This window comes from Nerophis lumbriciformis, linkage group LG11 (assembly GCF_033978685.3).
Source record: "Nerophis lumbriciformis linkage group LG11, RoL_Nlum_v2.1, whole genome shotgun sequence".
NCBI lineage: Eukaryota > Metazoa > Chordata > Actinopteri > Syngnathiformes > Syngnathidae > Nerophis > Nerophis lumbriciformis.
The window spans coordinates 35,556,902-35,575,114 of record NC_084558.2 but is presented as its reverse complement, the minus strand read 5'-3'; the positions used below and the strand labels follow the sequence as shown (position 1 = coordinate 35,575,114).

Sequence of the window (18,213 nt, the reverse complement as noted above, 5' to 3'; positions counted from 1 at the left end):
ATACTTCATAATGACAATGTGATTTTTTTTATTAATTTCTTTTAATTAGCAACTTTATTAAAAAAAAAAAAACTAAAAAAAAAACCATGTACATAAGTATTCACAGCCTTTGCTCAATACTTTGTTGATGCACCTTTAGCATTTACAGCCTCTAATCCAGTGGTTCTTAACCTGGGTTCGATGGAACCCTAGGGGTTCGGTGAGTCGGGCTCAGGGGTTCGGTGGAGGTCAAGACACACCCGACTCATCGTGTAAATAAAAACTTGTCCCTATCGGCGTATTACGGATACGGCAACAGCAGAAGTCACACTGATTTGCAGGTGTGTAATTTGTTGTGAGTTTATGCACTGTGTTGGTTTTGTTCTTTGAACAAGGTGATGTTCATGCACGGTTCATTTTGTGCACCAGTAATAAAACATGGTAACACTTTAGTATGGGGAACATATTCACCATTAATTAGTTGCTTATTAACATGCAAATTAGTAACATATTGGCTCTTAACTAGTCATTATTAAGTACTTATTAATGCCTTATTTGGCATGGCCTTATTAGAACCCAAACCCTCTAACCCTGGCCCGAACCCTAACCAAATAACTCTAAATTAAGTCTTTGTTACTTAGAATATGTTCCCCTAGTATCCAAAAAACTCTAAATTAAGTCTTTGTTACTTAGAATATGTTCCCCATACTAAAGTGTTACCAAAAACATATAACCTTGTCTTGTATTTGAAAAAAAACTCCAACATTTTATTTTTCACTAAAGAAGGGTTCGGTGAATGCGCATATGAAACTGGTGGGGCTCAGTACCTCCAACAAGGTTAAGAACCACTGCTCTAGTCTTTTTGAATATGATGCCACAAGCTTGGCACACCTATCTTTGAGCAGTTTCGCCCATTCCTTTTTGCAGCAAAGGAGGCATTACATTGCTGCATTCATCTTTCCCTCTATCCTGACTAGTCTCCCAGTTCCTCATCAACAATGTATTGGGCAAAGGCTGCAAATCAGTGGTTCTTAACCTGGGTTCGATCGAACCCTAGGGGTTCGGTGAGTCGGCCTCAAGGGTTCGGCGGATCCTCCGCCGCGGAGGTCAAGACACACCCGACTCATCGTGTAAATAAAAACTTTTCTCTATCAGCGCATTATGGATACCCCCAAACAATGTTCCCTCTAATTTTCCATGTGATTTGCAGGTGTGTAATTTGTTGTGAGTTTATGCACTGTGTTGGTTTTGTTCTTTGAACAAGGTGATGTTCATGCACGGTTCATTTTGTGCACCAGTAAAAAAAACTTTGGAAAAAAATTGTAAATTATTTTTTACTAAAGAAAGGTTCGGTGAATGCGCATATGACACTGGTGGGGTTCGTTACCTCCAACAAGGTTAAGAACCACTGCTGTAAATACTTATTTACATGCGATTTTTTTGTTTTTTATTCTTAATAAATTTGCTCTTTTTGTTTTTCAACTTTTCACATTGTCATTATGTGTGTAGAATTTTGAGGACACAAATGATTATTCCATTTTGGAATAAGGCTGTATAACTTAACAAAAGCGCTGTGAATACTTTCCGAATGCACTGTAAGAATCAATCACTGCGCATGAATACTGGGTAAGTATTAGTGCTCACAATTATGAGCAACAACTAATGTCTTATAAGACGAGTGCAGGCTCATAACTTGAGAGGCTTTGGATGTTTCTCATTGCCGAGAGCTCAAACCACTCCTAAACGTTTTTGTGTGTCTGTATGCGGAGTAAAACTATGGAACAATCTGGACTTAAACACAAGCAATGCCAAACTATTAATCGATTTAAACTATTATACAAACATGGGGTCTGGTTCAAATATAGAGATGAGGGTCTTTAATTTGACCTGCTGTTGTACTCTGTCTCAAAGTGTTAACATGTGCTCAATGTTTCCTTACCATTGTTGCTATGTTGTCTATTACCATTGTTGGTATATTCATTATTCCTACATTGTTGATACAAATTATTGTTACAATGTAATAATTATTGTTACCTGTGGTAATGCCACTATGATACAACATTAGTATTACAATCTTTAAACAAAGTAACAGTATGTAACTGTAGTGTAGTGTGTAACAATGTATTAATCACTGAATGGAGAACTGGGGGTGGTATTAAATAAGTTATCTTCTTCCCACTCCCTTTCTGGCAAAACTGGACAATCATGCTTACACATACTTGCCAACCTTGAGACCTCCGAATTCGGGAGAAGGGGGAGGAGGCAGCGGGGTTGGGGGGGAGGGGAGGTGGTTTGGTGGTAGCGGGGATGTATATTGTAGCGTCCCGGAAGAGTTAGTGCTACAAGGGGTTCTGGGTATTTGTTCTGTTGTGTGTATGTTGTGTTACGGTGCGAATGTTCTCCCGAAATGTGTTTGTAGAATCTCCTCTCTGGTCAACAAAAGCACCATGAGGATTCTAGTGGGAATTCTCGTTCAACCCTTTTTTGATTACGCATGCACCTCCTGGCACCCTAGCACCTCCAAACATCCCAGAACAAGCTAGTCAGATTACTTCTAGACCTCCACCCCAGATCCCACCTCACTCCTACCCACTTCTCCAAAGTGGGCTGGCTCAGGGTAGAGGACAGAGTAAAACAACTTGCACTGAGCCTAGTCTATAAAATCCGCTACACCTCCCTGATACCGAAGTACATGTCAAACTAATGACCGCCATAACCACAACACCAGGGGGAGCTCCACTAACCACGTTAAACCCAGATTCCGATCTAACAAAGGTCTTAACTCATTCTCTTTCTATGCCACATCAATGTGGAATGCGCTCCCAACAGGTATAAAAGAAAGGGCATCTCTATCCTCCTTCAAAAACCGCAATAAAAGTACACCTCCAGGCAACTTCAACCCTAAACTAACACCCTCCCCGGCTTGTTAATAATCAAATGTAAACAATCAAATGCAGATACTTTTCTTATGCCTTCTGATCTCTCTCTCTCTATGTCCACTACTTGCTGTACATATGCTGCCAAGTCAGACCTACACTGTTTCAATATCCATTTCTCTGTTCTCAATTGTTGATGACTGATGATAACAACCAAACCTAACCCCCCACCCCCTCCACACCCCGAATTGTAAATAATTCAATGTATACACCCTGATGATTATCTTGTGTGATGACTGTATTATGATAGTATATATCTGATAGTATATATCTGTATCATGAATCAATTTAAGTGGACCCCGACTTAAATAAGTTGAACAACTTATTCGGGTGTTACCATTTAGTGGTCAATTGTGCGGAATATGTACTTCACTGTGCAACCTACTAATAAAAGTCTCAATCAATCAATCAATCAATTGTCATTCTTGTTTGGTGTGGGTTCACAGTGTGGCACATATTTGTAACAGTGTTAAAGTTGTTTATACGGCCACCCTCAGTGTGACCTGTATGGCTGTTGATCAAGTATGCATTGCATTCACTCATGTGTGTGTAAAAGCCGCATAAATAATGTGACTGGGCCAGCGCGGTGTTTGTATGGAGGAAAAGCGGATGTGAAGACAGGTTGTAGAGGACGCTAAAGGCAGTGCCCTTAAGGCACGCCCCCCAATATTGTTGTCCGGGTGGAAATCGGGAGAAAGTCGATTTTCGGGAGGGGCACTGAAATTCGGGAGTCTCCCGGGAAAATCGGGAGGGTTGGCAAGTATGTGCTTACATACTGTACATAACCTTTTGCATTATATTAATTTATATTATTATGTATTGTCTCCCTTGTACTTTTTCTTATGTCATTGCCTGAAATAAATGAATAAAAAAAAAAATGAAAAAATTGCGCAACAATGCGAGTGCACAATTAGTAGGCACGTATGGATGTGCACAGTGTAGAACTTCGTACATAAGTCCATGGCTGACTGGATTGAAATAATGCTGTAGTTTCCTGTGCTTACCTCGCCATCGGACTCCTGCGGACTATAGTAGTAGCTGCCGTCGTCGTCAACAACCACCTCTCCATATTCATCGTAGAGGCCGGAGGGCGAGATCAGCTTCCTGCGGCTGCCGTAGTGAGGAAGGTCATAGCTGCAGGCGGACACAAAAGCTTTAATAACAGCAAGAAGAGCTCTCATTCCGCAACATTGTCGTTGATATTTGAAGCCTTTTGTTGCAGCTTTAAACCAATCGGTGGAAAAGAGAAGAGGAATCGGCTTAACAAAAAAAAAGATTATCCAGGGCCACTTAAAGAGCCGGCATGCAGGAAACACGATTTTAATCACAAAAGGAGCATGTTGTGGCCAGCAGGCATTGTGTTTGCAAACCCCCGACTGGAATAGATTTTTTCTACTTTATTTTGTTCTGCTTACGTGAGCGCTGCCTGCTTTGGAAGGCCAATAAAGAAAAAGGAAAAAAGACGAACAGGGTCACATTACAACTGGATGGAGCCCACACACCCTGCAGCGAGCAACTGCCACAGCCTATATGTCGTGCATGCAAGATTTAAGTTACAAATCCCCTGGATAACCTTTGGCTCCAGAGACAGAACAAGTTGCTGCTGCTTACGATCTTATAATAACGTTAACCCCGAAGAGATCCCTAGGACAGGAAAGATGGTTGAAGTAGATCATTTATTTTAAAAAAAATGGTGATACTTATGTTTAGTAAAGAAGTACCTTTTGTACAGTAAGTAGCCTACTGGAAAAAAAGATGTATGTATGCTCCTACCAGCATATTTTATTGTTTATCATTATTTGTAATATTAATTACATATAAGTAGCCTAGTGGAAAGGTGAATAAAAGTTCATTTTTATTCATTATTATTATTATTATTATTGTTTTATTGTACTTATTTTGAACAAACTACAGTAGTATTTCTTTCTTTATCTTAAGTTATGAACTAGTTTAACTAAGATATTTTTTTTTCAAATTATTGAGTCCATGCATATTTGTTCCTTCTAAAAACCCCAACAATAAATTCAGTAAAAAAAAAAAAATCATATTTAAAACATGCAAAAAATGTTCACCTTTTAGTGTTTTCTGCAAGCGTGCCTTGCCACCAAAATAAGTGTGTGCTTCTATTGATGTTGGTGTATTTGCAAAATATTTGAGTGCTTTAAATATTTATGATGCATTTTTCTGACATTAATGCAGTTTAGTCATTTTGTTTGACTCATTACTAATAAGCTTGTCAATTTGATCTATAAAAGGTTGAATTTCTATACTTAATAAATGATTGAGTCAGCATTCCTACATTGTTTTACATCATTTACAAACTAGATATTAAGGTATTGTCAATATATGTCGCTTCACTTAAAAAGGGTATGCAAATAGTTATTCACTTCAGCTGTACAATTTACACCAGGGGTGCCCAAACTACGGCCCGCAGGCCGGATTCGGCCCCCCAGCATCCAAAATCCGGCCCACGAGAAGTCCCAAGTAAAAAAATAAAAAAAATGTATTTTTTTATTTTTTTAAATAAAAAAACCAAAACATTTTATCTTTCCTTTCTAATCCATTTTCTACCGATTGTTACTCTCGGTGTCTCCTAGCCGCTCAGGCAAATCATATTGTCTAAAAATGAATTTTCCCATCGATAACGTGACAATGTTAAATGTTGATGAACATCAATGTTAATTGATGTTAAATGACAAAACTGATTATAAAGACAATGTATATATATATATATATATATATATATATATATATATATATATATATATATATATATATATATATATATATATATATACAGCCCGGCCACCGGCCTAATTTTTTTAACCCAATGCGGCCCCCGAGTCAAAAAGTTTGGGGACCCCTGATTTACACACACACTTTTCCAAAGCAGAATTAGAAAGTATCCAGTAACAAACGTGTCCGTATCTTTCAACTTCTTGGGTCGTGGGCTTAGCTTTAATGAATTATTGTGATCACGAGGTGTCCCCCAAAACAATTACCACTCCACTTCAACTTAAAGACAGCATAAGTCCATTTAAGACAGTTAACAATAAATAGGTTAGTCCATCCATCCATCCATCTTCTCCCGCTTATCCGAGGTCGGGTCGCGGGGGCAGCAGCCTAAGCAGGGAAGCCCAGACTTCCCTGTCCCCAGCCACTTGGTCCAGCTCCTCCCGGGGGATCCCGAGGCGTTCCCAGGCCAGCCGGGAGAGATAGTCTTCCCAACGTGTCCTGGGTATTCCCCGTGGTCTCCTACCGGTCGAACATGCCCGAAACACCTCCCTAGGGAGGCGTTCGGGTGGCATCCTGACCAGATGCCCGAACCACCTCATCTGGCTCCTCTCGATGTGGAGGAGCAGCGGCTTTAGTTTGAGCTCCTCCCGAATGACAGAGTTTCTCACCCTATCTCTAAGGGAGGAAGCTCATTTCGGCCGCTTGTACCCGTGATCTTGTCCTTTCGGTCATAACCCAAAACTCATGACCATAGGTGAGGATGGGAACGTAGATCGACCGGTAAATTGAGGGCTTTGCCTTCCGGCTCAGCTCCTTCTTCACCACAACGAATCAATACAGCGTCCGCATTACTGAAGACGTTGCACCGATCCGCCTGTCGATCTCACCATCCACTTTTCCCTCACTCGTGAACAAGACTCTGAGGTACTTGAACTCCTCCACTTGGGGGAAGATCTCCTCCCCAACCCGGAGATGGCACTCCACCCTTTTCCGGGCGGGAATCATGGACTCTCGGACTTGGAGGTGCTGATTCCCATCCCAGTCGCTTCACACTCGGCTGCTAACCGATCCAGTGAGAGCTGAAGATCCTGGCCAGATGAAGACATCAGGACCACATCATCTGCAAAAACTAGAGACCTAATCCTGCAGCCACCAAACCAGATCCCCACAACGCCCTGACTGCGCCTAGAAATAGGTTAGTGTTATTCGTAACTACCATTGTTGTCTGTTTAACCAATGTCACTTAATCAAGTCTTTTTGAAACATTTCACACAACAAAATAATAGGAGTATATATGTATATATATATATATAGGATTCCTTCTGATAAATCGTATCAGATCAATATCGGTACCGGACAATACCCAAGGCTTCAATATTGGTATTGTATCGGAAGTAAAATAAGTTGTTTTTGGACATAACTAGCATTTGTACAAAATAAATATTTTTTAAAAACAATTTTCCCTTTTGATTACATGTATTTGCTGGTTGGTTTAAAAGACTCACATGGTTCTACTGTAACGAGGAGAGTACAGTATAGTGTGATCACATCCCACTTACTAAAAATGGTATCCTGCCCTATAAAACGTCTGGTATTCAGAAATGTGCTAATGGTTAGTGTTTTAAGTAGTCATTGCTTTGTAATTACCATAGTGAATTAATTCCTGTGTTAGTGTTTTCAGGCAATCCGTTTAAACAAGTTTCTAACACACTATATAACGTTTTGTTGTTTTACGGCAGCAATGCTAAAAAAAAAAGTTGTATCATAGTAAGGATTGTGTGACGGTTGGGAAAGTGTTACGGCGGGGTTGCAGCTTACTGCGAGGTTTGTTCTCCCAGGAAGCAAACAGACGACTCCGGACAAGACTTGCAGGTAGGAACATGATTTAATCGTAAATTAACACTTAAAGAGGTACAGAACAGAAAACAAATCGACGGAACAAGGTGCCGATCGTACCTGAAGCTAAGGATACTACTTAGCACAGACTAGAGATCACTAGCAGGGGCGAGGAGACAAGCAAAACTTACGTAACAGTAGCGTGACGCAAACAAAGAAGCCAGACCGACTGACTGGCAAAGACAGGCTTAAATAATGTCTCTGATTACAAACAGGTGCATGTCCCGAACACAAGAGGCAGGTGAAACTAATACATAGCCATGGTAACAAACTCAGAGGTGCATAAACAGGAACTAAAGGAATCCAAAACTAACAGAAAACACAAGTGACTCGAAAAACCTAAACAGACTATGATCAGGGCAGCGGATTATAACAGGAAAGGCCTGTAAAAGCTGTTAATCCTTACAGTATGGACGCTTAAAGGCCTACTGAAACCCACTACTACCGACCATGCAGTCTGATAGTTTATATATCAATGATGAAATCTTAACATTGCAACACATGCCAATACGGCCGGGTTAGCTTACTAAAGTGCAATTTTAAATTTTGCACAAAATATCCTGCTGAAAACGTCTCTAGATGGTGACGCCTGCGCGTGACGTCACGGATTGTAGAGGACATTTAGGGACAGCATGGTGGCCAGCTATTAAGTCGTCTGTTTTCATCGCAAAATTCCACAGTATTCTAGACATCTGTGTTGGTGAATCTTTTGCAATTTGTACAATGAACAATGGAGACAGCAAAGAAGAAAGCTGTAGGTGGGAAGCGGTGTATTGCGGCAGGTGTTGTGCCAGATAACGCACCCCCGCCGTAGAATGCACCCCCTTACTGTTGTGCCGGATAACACAGCCGGTGTTTCATTGTTTACATTCCCGAAAGATGACAGTCAAGCTTTACCATTGGCCTGTGGAGAACTGGGACAACAGACACTCTTACCAGGAGGACTTTGAGTTGGATGCGCAGACGCGGTACCGTGAGTACGTATGCAGCTGCGGCTTCCAAACATTTGATCGCTTGCCCGTACGTGCGTGCCGCTATGTGCATGTCACGTACGTAACTTTGGGGACTTTGGGGAAATATATGTGCTGTATGAACTTTGGGGAGGTGAACGGTACTTTGGGCTGTGGGATTGAGTGTGTTGTGCAGGTGTTTGAGTTGTATTGGCGGGTTATATGGACGGGAGGGGGGAGGTGTTTGTTATGTGGGATTAATTTGTGGCATATTAAATATAAGCCTGGTTGTGTTGTGGCTAATAGAGTATATATATGTCTTGTGTTTATTTACTGTTTTAGTCATTCTCAGCTGAATATCAGGTCCCACCCGCCTCTCACAGCATCTTCCCTATCTGAATCGCTCCCACTGCCCTCTAGTCCTTCACTCTCACTTTCCTCATCCACAAATCTTTCATCCTCGCTCAAATTAATGGGGAAATCGTCGCTTTCTCGGTCCGAATCGCTCTCGCTGCTGGTGGCCATGATTGTAAACAATGTGCGGATGTGAGGAGCTCCACAACCTGTGACGTCACGCGCATATCGTCTGCTACTTCCGGTACAGGCAAGGCTTTTTTATCAGCGACCAAAAGTTGCGAACTTTATCGTCGATGTTCTCTACTAAATCCTTTCAGCAAAAATATGGCAATATCGCGAAATGATCAAGTATGACACATAGAATGGACCTGCTATTCCCATTTAAATAAGAAAATCGCATTTCAGTGGGCCTTTAAGTTAAAGAATCCGTTCACTAACAGCTACTTAAGGGGCTCAACAACCCACTTCATATTTCACAATCCCCACTAGGGGGTAGTCCCACACTGGGAGCTGCAGGTTCCGGGCACCTGATATTCTAATGGTCATGTGTTGAGACAAATAACTGTGAATTTGTTAAAACCTAAACAAGCGACAGGAGACAAGGCGATAAGCTATAAATCCTGCAGGGTCGCAAAGTCTGATACCCTGCTAAGAGTCAAAAATGAGTTTTGCTCCGAGCCAAAAGCATCTGGCCTATTGTGTGCTTTCCGTGGCAGGCTGCCTGGTTAGCTGCTACGCTAGGTAGACACAATTATCTTTGCGTGTGCAGAAAGTCAAGGAATAATAATGATAGGACTGCAGTTGTGTGCACCTTGTGAATTTACGTGGGAGGCAAGAGTAAGAAAAAAACAAACAGATCCAGCTCTAATTTTAATTCTTACACAATTCTATACAATGCATCAGCGGCGTGGGTGCAGAAAAACAAGAAGGAAATCCCTCATTGTCTCCTTCATGAACGCTTTGATCAAACGTGTCCTTTTGTGTTTAATGCACAACCATTTTTGTATTTCTTGCTTCTATAATATCAGACCACCAAGGAACACTTTTACATTACACATTATACACACACACACACACACACACACACACACACACACACACACACACACACACACACACACACACACACACACACACACACACACACACACACACACACACACACACACACACACACACACACACACACACACAGTGGCAGTCTGCACACTTTGCAACAGCTCACACCAAAGATAGTGCAGGAGGAAGTAAAAGCTTGGTGAAATTTACATGACCGCAAAGGAAAAGGGCGAGGAGTGGAAATTAATTTAGAGACGGGTCAAAATACACCTGAGGGCCGCTCAGTTTTTGACCAGAGGAATATCAATAAGGCAGAAGGTTCAATGTTTGGGGCGTAGCGGAAAACCAAACACGATCAATCGAGGAAAAAAGGTCAGGACCAATAAAATGGAGCATACTTGTTTTAAAAAAAATGGTGTACAAATATTTGCTATTTGGTAGTCGCCTAATGATCAAATGTAACAGTGAATGTGACCATATAGCCCAGGGGTCCCCAAACTTTTTGACTCGGGAGCCGCATTGGGTTAAAAAAATTTGGCCGGGGGCGATGATGTCACGTTGTCGATGGGAAAATGCATTTTTAGACAATATGATTTGCCTGAGCAGCTAGAAGACACCAAGAGTAACAAGCGGTAGAAAATGGATTAGAAAGGTCAGACTTAAAAAAATAATTAGAAAAAAAAAAAGTTTTTTTTTTTTTTTTTTTTTTAACTTGGGACTTCGATCCTGACTTGGTCGGATTGTTGACGCTGGCGGGCCGGATCCGGGGCCATAGTGTAGAGCAGTGATTCTCAAACTCTGGTACATGTACCATTATTTAATTTATAAGATGGAGCCAGCGAACACTCCATCTTGGTACACCAAATAATCACTCAAAGTACAGTGTTTTATTTCCCTGTACTTACAGTACAGTACTACTGTTCAAACTGTGTGGCCAAACATATCAAATATGCTTGTTAAATAAAACCTCCGCCTTGTTTTTAATCAATACTTAGGCCTACTACGCTACTTTATTTGACTGTTGGTCATTACGGGGGTACTTGGAAAGCCAAGTTTTTATGAGGAAAGTTTGAGAACCACTGGTGTACAGAATAAGTACGAGGTGTTTATAGAAAGAAGGCATCTATTTGTACAGATGTTATTTTATAGACTTAGACAAACTTTAATGATCCACAAGGGAAATTGTTCCACACAGTAGCTCAGTTACAATGATGGAAAGAGTAAGGATGGAAAGGACAATGAAGGTATAAATAGACTAAATATAGCAATATAAAATATAACATATAAACATAATATTTACATAATATATGTACAGTATATTATATATACTGATATATTATATGTATATATTATATATATATATTTATATTTTTGTATACCGTATATTACCAAATAGTAGCCCGGGCGTTTATTTCACAAAATCGATTTTGGGGACAGGCGTTTAAAAGAAGCAGACGGTTATTTGCACAAGGCTTTTATTTATTTTGCACCAGCCTGCACCAGGCCATTATTTGGTTACAATGAATACTGCCCAGTATTTTTTTTTTTCGTACAAAAATCTTTAAAATGTAAAAGCTATTGTAAACATACAAACAAAAAAACAAGAGTTTAACATGAGGTAGGCTATCAAAAAACAAGAGATCAACATGAGGTAGGCTATCAAAAGACAAGAGATCAACAAGGCCTCAACATGGCAGTAGTGCAACAATGGTCAAATAGAATACCAATACTAAAAATAAATACACTTTTTAAATAAAGCAGCCTACCGGGAAAAATACAATTATGGTACCAAGTACTCAAGTATAAAACCCACCATCAAAACAGAACCATAACACTGTCACTTAAATAAAATAAAGGCTAAAGCACTCCAAGTTTTAAATAAAGCAGCATACAGGGAAAAATAAGGTACCAAGTACTATAAAACCATCAAAACAATAATACTGCAGCAAACGCAACCCCAGTAGCATTTTAATCTAAATTATGCAAATAACAGCCCATGGGCGGCTATTAGGACATGGGCAGTTATTTGCCCAAGGGCGTTTATTTGGTAATATACGGTATATTTATAATAACTTATTTCCATCCATTTTCTACCACTTGTCCCGTTTGGGGTCACAGGGGGTGCTAGAGCCTATCTCATCTGCATTAGGGCGGTAGGCGGGGTACACCCTGGACAAGTCGCCACCTCATCAACAAAATTTAGGAATGTTTAAAATGTTCCAATATGTAGTATATTAATATTATAAACATAATACAAAATATGACTCATTGTATTCTAACACTGCAGGTATCAATGTTTTTCAACCCGCCAAAAGAAATGACAGTATATTTAAATTAGTATACTGTATTATAAAATTTAATAGTATATTAAATAATATAAATAGCAATTTTAAATACCTTATGTTATCCTAGGGCAGGGGTCGGCAACCCAAAATGTTGAAAAAGCCATATTGGACCAAAAATACAAAAACAAATCTGTCTGGAGCCGCAATAAATTAAAAGCCATATTACATACAGATAGTGTGTCATGAGATATACATTGAATTAAGAGGACTTAAAGGAAACTAAATGAGCTCAAATATACCTACAAATGAGGCATTATAATGCAATATGTACATATAGCTAGCCTAAATAGCATGTTAGCATCGATTAGCTTGCAGTCATGCAGTGACCAAATATGCCTGATTAGCACTCCACACAAGTCAATAACATCAACAAAACTCACCTTTGTGCATTCATGCACAACGTTAAAAGTTTGGTGGACAAAATGAGACAGAAAAAGAAGTGGCATAAAACACGTCCTAGAAAGTCAGAGAAATGTTCCATGTAAACAAACTACGGTGAGTTCAAGGACCGCCAAAATTAGTAGGACAAAACGGCGCTCGCCAAATACTCGAATCAGTGAAGCATGTTTAATACAAACAGTGTGATTTCTAACAATTAGGGAGGTTTGTGTCACGTTTGTCCTCCTACAGAAACCATATTAACACAAAAAATATATTTTTTTCCCTTCATCTTTTTCCATTTTTCATACATTTTTGAAAAAGCTCCAGAGAGCCACTAGGGCGGCGCTAAAGAGCCGCATGTGGCTCTAGAGCCGCGGGTTGCCAACCCCTGTCCTAGGGGTATATTGTGATAATACTATGAACTAAATTGTATTTACACTAATGATTATTTTTTGTATTTAAAACACAGTTGTCATTCTACTGCAACACACAGTGTTACGCACATATTTACAGCAACCTTACTTGAAATGTATTGCGGTACAGCGTCTACTATGTAGCAGGGTAGTATTTGTAGAAAAAAGGTAGATCATACGACGTCCTTACAAAGCATGCAGTGAGAACATAAAGGGACTTACAAAAGAACCCTGAGGGACACCACACGAAATTGAGCACTCAAGCAGCAATACTGACCCATGATCATAGCTGTAGTAGTCCTGCGTGTAGTAGTCCTGACCTGGGTCAATGCCAGATTCCATGGACAACTCCTGTTGGATCGAGGCACATCATCATCATCACAACACCAAGACACAACAAAGAACCACAAAGCGGGCGGACATGTCTGGAAGGTCAGGAAAGAGACAGTGGAGTACCTCAGGTCGAAGGAGAGTAGGGCGGAGGAGTTGCTGAGTCTTCCAGAGGGAAAGAAAAGCAGCATAGATTGAAGTAAATTTTAGATTCCCTGTCCTAAAAATCTTTTGTAATGTATGTCTCATGATGAACGATCCACATGTGATGACTTCAACATAGTGTATTTATAAACAGGCAGAGAACAAGAGACAAGCACGCGAGAGGAGGACGGCAAAGACCACACCCATGCGACTGCGGCATGCAGGACACCTACCTCGTGTTGTCCGTACCTACGCCTGTCAGGCGACAGGAGGGGCAAAAAGGAGGGAATTAGCAAAAAGCAATGCTAACCCTTCATTGCTAAGTGCAACATTGACAACAATGATAACGAGAAAGTGTGAAGTGGTCTTTTTAACCACATAGTCATATATTAACAAGTCTATTGTACAAACCCCGTTTCCATATGAGTTGGGAAATTGTGTTAGATGTAAATATAAATGGAATACAATGATTTGCAAATCCTTTTCAACCCATATTCAGTTGAATATGCTACAAAGACAACATATTTGATGTTCAAACTGATAAACATTTTTTTTTTTGCCAATAATCATTATCTTTAGAATTTGATGGCAGCAACATGTGACAAAGAAGTTGGGAAAGGTGGCAATAAATACTGATAAAGTTGAGGAATGCTCATCAAACACTTATTTGGAACATCCCACAGGTGAACAGGCAAATTGGGAACAGGTGGGTGCCATGATTGGGTATAAAAGTAGACTCCATGAAACAAGGATGGGGCGAGGGTCACCACTTTGTCAACAAATGCGTGAGCAAATTGTTGAACAGTTTAAGAAAAACCTTTGTCAACCAGCTATTGCAAGGAATTTAGGGATTTCACCATCTACGGTCCGTAATATCAACAAAGGGTTTAGAGAATCTGGAGAAATCACTGCACGTAAGCAGCTAAGCCCGTGACCTTCGATCCCTCAGGCTGTAATGCATCACCAAGCGACATCAGTGTGTAAAGGATATCACCACATGGGCTCAGCAACACTTCAGAAACCCACTGTAAGTAACTACAGTTGGTCGCTACATCTGTAAGTGCAAGTGCAAACTCTCCAATGCAAGGCGAAAACCGTTTATCAACAACACCCAGAAACGCCGTCGGCTTCGCTGGGCCTGAGCTCATGTAAGATGGACTGATACAAAATGGAAAAGTGTTCTGTGGTCTGACGAGTCCACATTTCAAATTGTTTTTGGAAACTGTGGACGTGGTGTCCTCCGGACCAAAGAGGAAAAGAACCATCCGGATTGTTCTAGGCGCAAAGTTGAAAAGTCAGCATCTGTGATGGTATGGGGGTGTATTAGTGCCCAAGACATGGGTAACTTACACATCTGTGAAGGCACCATTAATGCTGAAAGGTACATACAGGTTTTGGAGCAACATATGTTGCCATCCAAGCAACGTTACCATGGACGCCCCTGCTTATTTCAGCAAGACAATGCCAAGCCACGTGTTACATCAACGTGGCTTCATAGTAAAAGAGTGTGGGTACTAGACTGGCCTGCCTGTAGTCCAGACCTGTCTCCCATTGAAAATGTGTGGCGCATTATGAAGCCTAAAATACCACAACGGAGACCCCCGGACTGTTGAACAACTTAAGCTGTACATCAAGCAAGAATGGGAAAGAATTCCACCTGAGAAGCTTAGAAAATGTGTCTCCTCACTTCCCAAATGTTTACTGAGTGTTGTTAAAAGGAAAGGCCATGTAACACAGTGGTGAACATGCCCTTTCCCAACTACTTTGGCACATGTTGCAGCCATGAAATTCTAAGTTAATTATTATTTGCAAAAAAAAAAAAAATGTTATGAGTTTGAACATCAAATATCTTGTCTTTGTAGTGCATTCAATTGAATATGGGTTGAAAAGGATTTGCAAATCATCCAGAAGGGTTAGTGCGTCTGCCTCACAATACGAAGGTCCTGAGTAGTCGTGAGTTCAATCCCGGGCTCGGGATCTTTCTGTGTGGAGTTTGCATGTCCTCCCCGTGACTACGTGGGTTCCCTCCGGGTACTCCGGCTTCCTCCCACCTCCAAAAACATGCACCTGAGGATAGGTTGATTGGCAACACTAAATTGGCCCTAGTGTGTGAATGTGAGTGTGAATGTTGTCTGTCTATCTGTGTTGGCCCTGTGATGAGGTGGCGACTTGTCAAGGGTGTACCCCGCCTTCCGCCCGATTGTAGCTGAGATAGGCTCCAGCGCCCCCCGCGACCCCGAAGGGGATAAGCGGTAGAAAATGGATGGATGGATGGATGTATTCCGTTTATATTTACATCTAACACAATTTCCCAACTCATATGGAAACAGGGTTTGTATAACACAACAGCAAGAGGAGCAATGTTGTAATAGCGGGAGGAAACAGAACTGCTCAGTCAGCGTTAATACTGTTTCAAGTGCAACATCTTAAAGCGCATGCAGAGGTAAACAAAGATCCTGGATGCTAACCACTCATATTACAATGAAGCTTCTTGTGACGCTAATGAAAAAAAACAAAAAACTAATTTGGTTCGGTGCTGGTTATTTGCTTTTGTGGACCGTGCGCCCGGTGAGTATAAAATTGACGATACATTGCAAAAAACATGCCGTTGTACACCAGCAATGCTGTGTGACATTAGACAGTAAAAGGGCTTAGCCGATTCGGTCCTCCCAAAAAAAGAAAAAGACAAAAAAAAGAAAGAGATGGGATTATCTGTTGAAATAAAGGTGTGAAAAGCAAGATGGAAGATGCCCGGACGGGCGTGTGAGCGGATTGGAGGAGGACTAAAGGCTCAATGGGCACATGAAGGGATGATAAACAGATGAATGGCTGCTTTAAAAGGTGCTTCACAGGTCATCCTCTGGTTCAAACAAAAACAACCCCCTTTCAGTGTGTGTGTGTGTGTGTGTGTGTGTGTGTGCAAAGATAAGTCTATCCCTGTGCCCTCATTGCTCTGACAGACACATTATTAGGTCCTCTGGAGACAAAAACCCTGCAGACAATCTGTATTCTGTCAACACACACAGCTGACATGATTGACTCTTTTATATCCTCTACACCTCATCATCGGTGTGTGTGTGTGTGTGTGTGTGTGTGTGTGTGTGTGTGTGTGTGTGCGTGTGTGTGTGTGTGTGTGTGTGTGTGTGGAGGAGAGAGAGAAACGCAACAGAGAAAATATTATTAGTTTTTTTCAAGACAACATGCCCCAAAATGCTCTCGCCACCTTCGTCTTCATTCTGACTAACTTATGAAAATATCACCGAAATAAAATTGACTGGCATAAGGTGGACATACACGGCACCTACATAAATGTACTAAAAACAATGAAGACTGGGGAATACCACAGGGCAAATATGCATGTTAGATACTAAGGCTGCGAATCTTTGGGTGTCCCACGATTCGATTCAATATCGATTCTTGGGGTCACGATTCGATTATAAATCGATTTTTTTCGATTCAACGCGATTCTCGATTCAAAAACAATATTTTTCCGATTCAAAACAATTCTCTATTCATTCAATACACAGGATTTCAGCAGGATCTACCCCAGTCTGCTGACATGCAAGCAGAGTAGTAGATTTTTGTAACAAACTTTTATAATTGTAAAGGACAATGTTTTATCAACTGATTGCAATAATGTAAATTTGTTTTAACTATTAAATGAACCAAAAATATGACTTATTTTATTTTTGTGAAAATATTGGACACAGTGTGTTGTCAAGCTTATGAGATGCGATGCAAGTGTAAGCCACTGTAACACTATTGTTCATTTTTATTTTATTTTTTTTATAAATGTCTAATGATAACGTCAATGAGGGATTTTTAATCACTGCTATGTGGAAATTGTTACTAATATTGATACTGTTGTTGATAATGTTCATTTTTGTTTCACTACTTTTGGTTTGTTCTGTGTCGTGTTTGTGTCGATTTTTTCCCACACCCCTATTAGATACCATTAAAATGTCCAAATGGCAGTCATGTTTTGGGACCAAATTTTTTTATTTCATATATTAATGATATATGTGAGGTATCAAAGTTATTGAAATTTGTATTATTTGCGGACGACACCAACTTTTATGGTTCGGGACATGACTTAAAAGCATTATCAAACATTATTGAACAGGAAATTATTAAATTAAGAGATGGTTTGATGTCAATACATTATCACTAAATGTAAAAAAAAACAAAGTTTATGATTTTTTGTAAGAGGAAAAGGGAGGAAATTGATATTGAAAGGGTTTCTGAACTTAGATTTTTAGGAGTGATACTGGATGACGGTCTGACATGGAAATATCATATTGCACATGTACGGAAAAAGTACCTTATTTTATATTAAATAAGGTAAAATATGTGTTAGATTATAGGGCAATGCGTATATTGTATTGTGCACTTATATTACCATATATCAGCTACTGCGTGGAAGTGTGGGGGAACACATATAAGAGTAACATAGAGGCATTGTATCAACTACAGAAAAGAGCTATAAGGATTATTCATAAAGTAGATTACTTAGAACACACTAACCTATTATTTATTAATTCTGGTTTATTGAAATTACAGGAGCTAGTAAAGTTACAGACATTATGTGTCATGTTTAAGGCTAAAAGTAAAACATTACTAGCAAATTTACAAAAAATGTTTGTCATCACTTCTGAGAATGAAGAGCATAGAAGAAAAGGTCATTTCC

At 40.1% G+C, this 18,213-nt stretch overlaps 1 protein-coding gene across 4 annotated transcripts in view; it reads right to left on the bottom strand.

Annotated features, from left to right (window-relative positions):
* The window catches only part of LOC133610462 (protocadherin-15-like), a 345,402-nt gene that overhangs the window by 25,028 nt on the left and 302,161 nt on the right, over positions 1-18,213 (bottom strand). For 3 of the 4 annotated variants that reach the window (XR_009815878.1, XR_009815880.1, XM_061966744.2), the window contains exons 36-39: positions 13,760-13,781; positions 13,509-13,547; positions 13,330-13,403; positions 3,920-4,049 (exon numbers count right to left, since the gene is read on the bottom strand). Coding sequence is in view for 1 of the 4 variants with exons in the window: in XM_061966744.2 (XP_061822728.1) it covers positions 3,920-4,049; positions 13,330-13,403; positions 13,509-13,547; positions 13,760-13,781 (265 nt within the window). In the remaining 3 variants the exon portion in view is untranslated. The remainder of the gene's footprint in view (positions 1-3,919; positions 4,050-13,329; positions 13,404-13,508; positions 13,548-13,759; positions 13,782-18,213) is intronic. The other variant, XR_009815879.1, reaches the window with a different exon arrangement.